Here is a 10,829-nt window from a genome sequence, read left to right as displayed (position 1 = left end):
GCAAATGTGACCTAATGTTATGAGGACAAAGATGTAAATGCAAATGTATGACAATGTCAACCTAAGACAAAACCTAAGGTTGAATTATGAAATGGTATTACTCTAATGCAAGAGGACACATGCAAAATGGATGACCCTTATTGATATGCAAAGGAGTATGACCTAGGTGAAACTTAACCTTGGTAATTGACAATGAATTTGGGAAATGCAAACCTAAGATGAACCTAAATCTAAGTGACATGAATGTTGAGACAAGATTTTGACAAATGTTTGACAACCATGTTTGAAGTTGTTTTAAACTTTGTTGGATGAAATGTTCTTGTGTGTAACCTTGTTTTGAATCAATTTGCCTTGGGTTTTGAAATGAGATGCAATTCAACTTTTGACAAGCAAAGAAGACAAGATATTTCAACTTAGACTCAAGACAATCATGCTCATTCACACATTTCTTATGGTAGGCAAGGACAGTAGGTACTTGAGAGGTAGACTCGTTATGGGATTCAAGGAGAATACATAGATGCTTGACCCCACGGGCTTCCCTCCAGGGAACTCACTTCTCAGGGTAGCCAAGCATCAGTCCCCATGGAAATCTCCCCATGGCAAACTTAGTATCTCTTCCAAGTATCCGAACTTGTCCTTCTCAAGCAACTAGAAGGATTTTTGGCCTCAAAATACAAGGTGTTTAGTAAGATTTCTGTTAAGTGTTACTCCTTGGTGTGATGCAAGCGTGATTGATACATTAAGCCCACCAAGATACCAAACAAATGTAGTCGCACAAGCACGATTTAGACCGTGAGGCCCTACTTAGATGTTGATATGAGAAAGAGTTCAAGGGTCATCACTTCCCAAGTAACTACAATTCCCACGTAACAGTTCCTTGAAAGCTTTCGCTCATCAAGTATTTGTTTATAGTGAGCTAGAATGCCAAGGTATTCTAGCCGTACTCACTTTGGGTCATTCCCTTCTCATGATTATCACTTTCTTGCAAAAGAAAATGGTTAGGAAGGCAGGCCCTCTAAAGGGGACACACAATCACAAACATGAGCATGGTATCGAAGATCTGGATTTCTGATCACCCTGAGAAGGATGAGAGCATACTCTCCTACTCCAATGTCACACTCAACAATCAAAGAAAAAACACGTTCATTCCAACCTATTAAGAAATCATACTAGGTGCCTATAACATTAATGACAAACACAAAGTTTAGTTGTTTCTCCAAGGCAACCTGCAAAACCCAAGTTAGAAGTTTGAGGTGTTTATTCTTTGACTATCGATTCTGCATAAAACATGTTAGGAGTTTCATTTGTTGTCTTTGCCATGCGTATGCCAAGATGCTGCACAGATAATTAGTACCAAAAACCAAAAAACAGAAAGCAGAATGCAAAAACAAAACAAATTTTTAAGCAAAACACTGCCTTTTTTACCTCTGTTTTGGACTTTACACAGGCGTAGAACTCATGAGACAGGCGCAGAACTCATGACACAATCGTAGAATTTCATTAACACAAGCGCAAAATGCATAACACAGGCGCAGGTTGTCTCACACAGGCGCAGAAGTCCCCAGAACGCCCTGCATTACCCTGTTTCTTGGGTTTTTGACCTGCAAAACATCTCAAAAGCACTCAAAAGCATAATTAGGGGGTTAGTTCACGTCAGGTTCACCAATTAATGGTGTTAGGAATTCGGAAATCATCACAAGCAATATAAAAACTAATCTAGCTCAATCATGAAAGCACAAATGCAATGATCTATCCTAAAACACACTCAATAGAGACATGAAATTAAAACATTCAATACTAAAGATTATGCAAACCAGATGTAGATTTGAATGCTCCTTCATGCGGGTCCATTGTCCTTCTTTCTTCTCCAAATAGCCTTTGTTTGTGGATCTCACCTTCAAGTGCACACACCTAATGTGAAAGCAAGATGGATATTGGCACAAGAGTACTCAAAGCGTGATTGATTAGAAATTCGATAACCTGATTATTCTCATTAGTCTGATTGAAGAAATTCATCCAATTTATAGAGAAATTGGAGAAAAAGACCAAATTAGCATGATTCAATTCGAATGGAAATTGCAAATCAAACATGTCAATTATGACAAATTATGACAAATTATGCACCTTCTATGCAAAAATTGATTGATTGATGATTATGACAAATTTATCACAAATTTCTATGTCAAAATTGAAATTAGGAGGAAAATAGGAGAGAATTGAAATTAGATGAATTAGAAATTAGAAAATTAGGAAATTAGGTAAATTAGGTAAATTAATTAATAATTTGTCATTTATTAATTAATTCACAAAAGAGGAATAATTAGCCAATTAAATGAACATTTAATTGTAATGAGAAGACTTAGGATAAATAAATAATTTATTAATCCTAGAGGAAGAAATGAAACACAAGGTTAAATGATTAAATCATGAAACCCCAGAAGATGAATTAGCAATGCGAGAATGACAATTAAGTCTTGATTGAAAGATAAGTAAAGTTGATCATGATTTTGAATTGATAAAATGACCAATGCGATAAATGATTTGATTGATTGACAAACTAACCGAGATTGATAAAGAGACCAAATTGATAGGCGCCAATTGACGAGGAACAATGACTAATTGATCCAAATTGACATGATTGAGAAGACGACGATGATTGATGACAAATCGATTGCAAAATTGAAGAGACTAACAAGGACAACGATCGATGACAAATCAATCACAAAATGACAAGATTGAAAACGATCACGATCGATGACAAATCGATCGCAAGATGATAAGACTGAAAATGACAATGATCGATGACAAATCGATCGCAAAATGACAAGATTGATAAGAGGACAACGATCGATGACAAATCGATCGCATGATGATAAGATTGATTAGAGGACAAAACCCTAATTAGGATTGACGATGTCCAAAATGATGACAAATGAACATGCACATTGATGCGACCGGATAAGATTGATCAAAATCATGACTGAAAATTGTTGTCGACAAGACCAAATTTCAGAACGAGATGATTGAAGAATGTAGAAGAATGACTCAATGCTCGCAAATGATAAAGATCAAGTGAAAATCATAGGAGAAATGTTAATGCGACACAAAAACCTAAAATGAGGCAATGCGCAAATGTTAAAGTATGACTCCGCAAGCGTTGACCATTTTTAGGTGTCTACAATAGTAAAAAAGACTAGGCCAAAAGAAACTGAAAGGCCCAATTCAACTATTTGTAACAACACAAAAAATATTTAGCTTCAATCACTTTTTCTCTCACTTCTTCTCTAAACATTAGACCAAGGGACATTTTAGCATAGCTAAGGGGCTTAACCTTACCTTGGGAGGAATCTTCCAATTATTTTTGAAGGGCTCATAGATCAAAATAGGATTAGTTTTTTTCATCAAAGTGCAATCTACCATAGTGTCGTCATAGTTTTAACACCCAGATAAATACATGAAGGTAGGTAGGTCTAGGTGACAAACCATGTGAAGAGGAGACCTCCTTATTTTTTGTTATTAAGTTTGTAAAGACATCCTTAAAGGAATTCCTTATTTCTCATGGACAACTCTATGGAAATCTTGATATCACTAAAGGTTTTTGAAACAAACCCAGAGGAAGATGATGAAAAAATATTTATTAGAAAACAAAATGAAAAAAAAAACACAGTTACAACAAAGCTACTTTTGGTCACAAAAATTTAAAAATCATTGTATATTATTTCACACAAATTGGTTTTTTGTATGTATAGGTTGCTACTTTGCTACGTTTACATGGTTTGTTGGCTTTCTCTCCAATCCTATCATATTGATGGTTTTTTATTTTGATCTATAAGGTTGGTAGCCCTTCCCTCACTTAATTAACAAAAAATAGTTATATATCTATTTCTTTGTAGAGCATAAAAAATGACTCTCTTGAGTTTGAGGCCTTAATAGTTAACAAAACTAAAGAAAAGGAAAGAGACTAAAAATAGAGTTTTTTGCAATACATCCATTAAATCACATTGGAGAGAGTTTTGTAAAACTGCTAAACAAGAAACATGCTAAACAAAAGAACTACGAAGCAAATTAGAAACTGTAGGAGGATAATTTTTTATAGGTAAAATTAGAGAATTTGATGTTGATGCAGATATTACTCACAATACGAGCTTGAAGCATAAAAAACTAAGCCTATGCAACTGCCTTAGTTAAAATGTCTATGTAGTTTGTTCGGTAGTCTTAATATATTTGAGTTCTACTTCTTTCTTTTCCACCAAATCTTTGATAAAATGATATTTTAGATCAAAGTGTTTAGTTATTCTATAATGCATTAGATTTCTAGCTAGTTTTATTGTGCTCATATTATCACAAAATATCAATTTAGGTTGAAGTTGTTTTTCTCTAATCTCTTTAATAAAATTTCTTAGCCATAATGTTTGAGTACTTGTAGAGGTGATTGCAACATATTCTACCTCTGTGGAAGAAAGGGAAACTATGCTTTGCTTCTTTGAACTCCAAGAAACCAAATCCAAACCAAAAGAATAGCAATAATTATAAGTAGATTTTTTTATCATCTACACTACCTCCTCGATTAGCATCACTAGAACCAAATGGATTAAATCCTTTAGAATTGTAGTAATAAATGCCAAAATTTAGAGTTCCTTTCACATACTTCAAAATTATTTTGGCAGCATTCATATGTAATTTAGAAGGTTTTGTCATATACCTTGAAAAAAGAAAGATAATATAGGCAATATTAGGCCTAGAGTGAGTTAGAAATATCAAACTCCCAACAACTCTTCTATAAGGTGTCAGAGATGTCTAATGTTTAGATTTAGGTGTTCTAACCACATGTATAGGAATAAAGAGCTTTTTTCTAAAATCGATGAAATATTTAAGTCAAAGATTATGCTTAATGATGACAAATCATTGGAGGTTGCAACAGAGGAAAGTATAAAAGTGTTCAAATTTTTTTATTTTACGCTACAATTAAAGCATAATTTATTAAGTGCTTGATAGTTGTGTGAAAATAATTATAAGTTTGTGTTTGAAAACCATAAAATGTATAATTTATAATAAAAAACAAGGCAATTGTGTGGTTACAGTGTGCCTATGTCAAAGAATAGGATGTTCCCATTGAAATTTGGTAAACATGGCAACCATCTTGCCAATATAGCATATGAGGACAAAAGTTGGTTGTGGCATCTCAGGTACAGACATTTGAATTTTCATAGCTTGAAGTTTTTTACATCAAAATATTGGGTTTATGGGTTGCCTAAGGTTCAAGAACACATAGAACCTCGAGAACTGAGCGCTAAAAGAAAACATGCAAGAGAATCAATCTCTAAAGGCAATGCATGGAGCTCGCCCATTTCCCACTTTAATTGATTCACTTAGTCTATATTTGTGGTCCTATACAAATAAAGAGTTAGGGTAAGCCTCGATATTTTATTACTTTCATTGATGATTACTCACAAAACTATTGGGTTTATTTTTTGAAGACCAAGCATTAAGATTTTGATACATTTACAAGGTTCAAAGCCCTTGTCGAAAATGAAAAAAGGGTTTTAGAATTAAATGTTTAAGGATTGATCATGGAGGAGAAATCTTCTGAAGAGATTTTAAGAGTTATTTTGATTTGCATGGCATAAAAAGACAACTCACCATTTCTTACACACCTCAACAAAATGGGGTAGTTAAGGCAAAAAATCATATAGCGGTGAAAACAACAAGGAGTATGTTACAAAATAAATGATTAAATAATTTGTTTGGGGTAATGCAATTGGTACAACAATGTACATTCTCATTTGGAGGCCTACTAGAGCACTTAACATGATGACTCCTTATGAAGACTGGTATGCCAAAAATTCTAATGTTACTAATTTTAGAGTTTTTGGTTGTTTAGCGTGTGTACATGTAGTTGATCAGAGCAAGAAATAGTTGGATCCCAAAAGTGAGTCATGTATTTTTGTTTGGTATAGTTGTATAACCATTGCACTAACAACATTGCTATATCAAAGATGTGATTTTTGATGAAGGGGGGGTTTACGATAATAAAGAATACCATGTACAGAAGTCAAAATCTAGTTTGAATGGTGGTATTATTATTGATATTTATCATGAAAAACCAATTAAAACATTAATTCCAAGTGCTACATATCCACCAAACAACACTTAATCTAGTTCCTTAATTTCAAGTGCAAGGCCAACATCAAGCCCAAGTCTTATTAGGAAGCTAAGAAGGTTAATTGATATTTATGAAATATGTGCATTTCACGCACATGAAGAGAATCCTAGAGGTGAGATAGTACATTTTGTATTATTTTCACAAGCTGATTTTGAATCATCACGTTTTGAGGATGCATGTACTAACAAAGTTTAGGTGAAAGCAATGCAACAAGAGATGGATTCTATTAACAAAAATGGTACTTGGGAGCTTACAAATCTTCCACATGATAAGAAAAATATTAACACTAAATGGGTTTACAAGACTAAGTAACATAATGATGGGAGTGTCGAAAAACACAAAGTAAGATTAGTTGTCAAAGGCTTCACTCAAAAGTATGACATAAATTAAGAAGAAACATTTTCACCCGTAGTATAACAAGAAACTATTAGAATGTTGATTTCCCTAGTAGCCCAAAATAAATGAACCTTCTTGAATGAGTACTTAGAAGAAAAAATTTATGGAACAACCACAAGATTTTGAGAAGCAAGCCCTCTATAGCCTCAAATAAGTCCTGCTCGGGACAAATGACCCCCTTCGATGTCAAGGGGAACAAACTCTCCCCGCCGTGTATGACTGTCCACCCTATAAAAAAACAAAAAGAAGATGCGTGGACTTACTGCAGACATATTTCAGAATAGGACAGCTATTAAACTTCCCTTTAACTTAAGGTGTTTAGCAAGTCATATGCTTTCACTGACAATTAAACCTCACCGCACGCATGAAAATTGAAAATTTTCTATCAATGAATGTTGCTGAACTGCAGTACTTTACTTATGATATGTACGACTCTTAGATAAAAATTATTTATCATGTTCTACATAATGCGAGATGACTAGTACTACACAGTCAACCTCATGTGACATGCGAACAAGCCGTGGACAGGACCATTATTGCTTCATCACTTTCTAATAATTCTAACTGCAGCAGTAGCGCTTTCAAACCACAAAATCAACCTAGATGTGGCGTAATAGCAAAATCTCTAACACTGGTTGTAACTACAATTTCATGATTCTTGCGGTTCAAGCCTTCAAAAAATGTGAGATTAGTTGGTGCACCAATAAATGCTCACGGAGATGGATGTACTCATCAAGTTGGTGTCTCGTTGGCTTTTTGCAAAATGTTCCAAATTACTTACTTTCGCGGTGTTCACAGCTGCCATATCTCCATTTCTTCCGGAGTTCGAAGTCGGCAACAGTACAGTGAAGTACAAGAACGGCAAATAGAAATGGGGTTTAATGGAATAGTAATATATTTGTATTGCTTACCGAACTACCTGAATGTAACACGACCGCGCAACAGACTACTTGTATCTGGTGACAGTAGATGATGATAAGTATCTCGTAGATGCTCCTTGCACTTAACCTCATCACTTCCTCTTGCTCTTATTTTCTGGAAAGCTCAGAGTAAAGTGCAATGGCAGCCACTTTGAATGGCCTTCTTTTGCCAGTTTTGGTATTCGTACTATTTCTGACTCATTCTGCTTCTGGGAAGCATTCGCGGCTCATTCGGCACTACAAATTCGATGTAGGTTTTGTATCCTTGCAAACATTTTCTTCATGCAATTAGATTATAGCAGTATTTATTAACTCTATCTTGAGATCTTTGAATGTTTGGGTTAAGTTTGCTAAGTATATTTTTGTTTGCTGTGTGCAGATAAAACTGAAGAATGTGACTCGTCTTTGCCATACGAAGAGCCTCATCACTGTGAATGGCCAGTTCCCTGGGCCTGCAATAGTTGCTCGCGAAGGTGATCGTGTAATTATCAAAGTAAAAAATCACATTTCCAACAACGTCTCGATTCATTGGTATGTTGAAAAGGTGGCCAGCAAGTAGAATTATTTTGCAAATACCCATTTCATTCCTTAATTTGATTTGCATTGAATATATAATTTTGCAAGAAGCTGAATTTCTCTTTATCCTTTTTAGGCATGGAATCCGCCAGCTGAGATCCGGATGGGCAGACGGTCCTGCATATATAACCCAATGCCCCGTTCAGAATGGGCAGAGTTACAAGTACAAATTCACAATCACAGGGCAGAGAGGAACACTGTGGTGGCATGCCCACATTTCATGGCTGCGTTCCAGTTTGTATGGACCCATTATTATCTATCCCAAAAAGAATGCCTCTTACCCGTTTCCCAAGCCACACCAGGAAGTCCCCATTATTTTCGGTAACTTATTAAGAACTTTCTCTATCATTATCATTCACATATTGTATAATATACAGCGTAACTTGAAATAAAGAAAAACCAATGTTGGTGGGTGCAGGAGAATGGTGGAATGCAGACACGGAGACTGTTATCAACCAGGCCATGCAAAATGGAGGAGGGCCTAATGTATCCGATGCCTATACCATAAACGGCATGCCTGGACCCCTGTATAACTGCTCTGCTAAAGGTAAACTCATATACCCAACGAAAGCATCTCAATATCACTATGAAGTAATAGATTGATTATTTGATTTTGATTTGGGTCCTCTGTCATGAAGATCAATCATGGATAGTAGTCATGAATTTATTTCCTCTGAGGTGATACAATGCAGATACATTCAAGCTGAAAGTCATCCCAGGAAAAACATACCTTCTGCGCATAATCAACGCTGCTCTGAATGATGAACTCTTCTTTTCAATCGCCAATCACACAATGACCGTAGTGGAAACAGATGCCGTGTATGTAAAGCCCTTCCAAAGCAATACCATTCTCATTTCACCCGGCCAGACCACCAACGTATTGTTAACGACCAGATCTCAGCCACCCACAGCCAGATTTCTCATGTATGCCCGCCCATACGTTACAGGCAGTGGCACTTTTGACAACTCCACAGTGGCCGGCATTTTGGAGTACGCTTTCCCCAATTCCACAGCTGGCAAGTTCCCACTGATAAAACCCGTCCTTCCAGCCCTGAATGACACCTCATTTGCCACCAACTTCAGCAAGAAGATGAGAAGCTTGACCCCTCCGCCAGTTCCTCAAACTGTGGACAGGCGATTCCTATTCACAATTGGGCTGGGACTAAACCCTTGCACTACAGGCCAGACTTGCCAAGGTCCCAACGGCACCATGTTCGGAGCCTCCATCAACAACATCTCGTTCGTGATGCCCACCACGGCTCTTCTTCAAGCCCACTTCTTTGGCCGCTCTAAGGGAGTTTACAACCGCACCTTCCCCGACAATCCACCCTTCCTTTTCAATTTCACTGGCACGCCTCCGAATAACACACGCACTCTTTTCGACACGAGGGTGAAGACGATTCCATTCAACACGAGAGTAGAGCTTGTGCTGCAAGACACCAGTATTGTGGGTCCCGAGAGCCACCCGCTGCATCTCCATGGCTTCAATTTCTTCATCGTGGGGCAGGGCGTGGGCAACTATAATGCCTCCTCAGATCCCTCTAAATTCAATCTGGTGGATCCTCCTGAAAGGAATACAGTAGGTGTTCCTAGCGGTGGGTGGGTGGCTCTTCGTTTTAAAGCTGATAATCCAGGTATGTAATGAATTGTTCGATTCATTGTTCTTTGTCGTTTCGGTGTAAATATATTTGACTGATATTGGGAGAGTACAGGAGTGTGGTTCATGCACTGTCATTTGGAGGCCCACACGAGCTGGGGATTGAAGATGGCGTGGGTTGTTCTCAATGGAAATGGGAAATCTCAATCTCTTCCTCCGCCTCCCAAAGATCTTCCGTCCTGCTGATCAATGCTGTCGGGCTCCTGGCTAATTATTTTTCCCTGCCCTCGGAGAAATAATCGGACATGTTTTCAATCTCGGCTTGCAAGTGAGAAAGAGTGAATCTGAACTTTGGAGTGTTCCAGATTAGGGCAAACAAGTTTTTTGGCGTAAATCAATGAAGCAAATTCTTGTTGGTTGTATTCTTTGAAGTCATTTGTATTAACTTCATCAAAAGGAATAATGAACTTTGGAGTGTTCCAGATTAGGGCAAACAAGTTTTTTGGTGTAAATCAATGAAGCAAATTCTTGTTGGTTGTATTCTTTGAAGTCATTTGTATTAACTTCATCAAAAGGAATAATCTTTTTTTAATAACATTTTTCTGCTAATCTATGTGTAATTGTCGAATACCTATATATCATATGAAAATTTATTGTTATAAGCAAATTCAGTGGTTGGAAATAATATAATAAGATGCATTCATTTAAGATATCTAATAAAATAAAATTATTTTGAATAAATACTAGAACAAATAAATTTGTTTAGGTTATATGTTCATAATAAAATGTTTGTGTCATTGTAATTGTAAAATTAATATTTAAATAAAAGTGAAGGATAAAATAATAAAAGTTGGGGGAAAAATAAAATAAAAAAAGTATTATGATATTCAATCTCTAAAAAATAGTTTTTTATATATTTAAAATATCAATTTTGATAAAATATATGTAAATGATGTCTTTGAATTTGTATTTATTAGAGAGTTTGATTTTAACATAAAATATTATTAAATATATTAAATTTTTATTTAATGAAAATATACTTCCAAAAATAGCACCCGAATTCTTATGTGGAATTCCAATGCCCAAGTCTCATGATGATTCAACATTCTAATACTAGAAGATTCTCTGACATTGTTAAAATTTATTATAACTAAGTCACCAACTTGGACACTCCATT

General features: G+C 35.9%; 1 protein-coding gene across 1 annotated transcript; it reads left to right on the top strand.

Annotated features, from left to right (window-relative positions):
- Window positions 1–7,562: 7,562 nt before the first annotated feature.
- LOC131033468 (laccase-17) lies at window positions 7,563–10,261 on the top strand. The gene is made up of 6 exons (XM_057964707.2): window positions 7,563–7,729; window positions 7,859–8,010; window positions 8,132–8,376; window positions 8,474–8,602; window positions 8,748–9,689; window positions 9,768–10,261. Exons 1-6 carry the CDS (start codon window positions 7,619–7,621, stop codon window positions 9,896–9,898), a joined length of 1,710 nt encoding a protein of 569 aa, XP_057820690.2. The 5' UTR covers window positions 7,563–7,618; the 3' UTR covers window positions 9,899–10,261.
- The last annotated feature ends 568 nt before the right edge of the window (window positions 10,262–10,829 follow it).

The sequence above is a fragment of the Cryptomeria japonica genome, chromosome 4, assembly GCF_030272615.1.
Source record: "Cryptomeria japonica chromosome 4, Sugi_1.0, whole genome shotgun sequence".
NCBI lineage: Eukaryota > Viridiplantae > Streptophyta > Pinopsida > Cupressales > Cupressaceae > Cryptomeria > Cryptomeria japonica.
Note: the sequence above shows the minus strand (reverse complement) of the source record. Positions and strands in the feature narration are given on the sequence as shown.

What these genes read in the sequence shown, in the direction of transcription:
- LOC131033468 (XM_057964707.2), top strand. Translation starts at nt 7,619, where the DNA reads ATGGCAGCCACTTTGAATGGCCTTCTTTTGCCAGTTTTGGTATTCGTA. An exon ending in AACAACGTCTCGATTCATTG is followed by an intron (nt 8,011 to 8,131) that starts GTATGTTGAAAA and finishes TATCCTTTTTAG; the next exon opens with GCATGGAATCCGCCAGCTGA. An exon ending in GTATAACTGCTCTGCTAAAG is followed by an intron (nt 8,603 to 8,747) that starts GTAAACTCATAT and finishes GATACAATGCAG; the next exon opens with ATACATTCAAGCTGAAAGTC.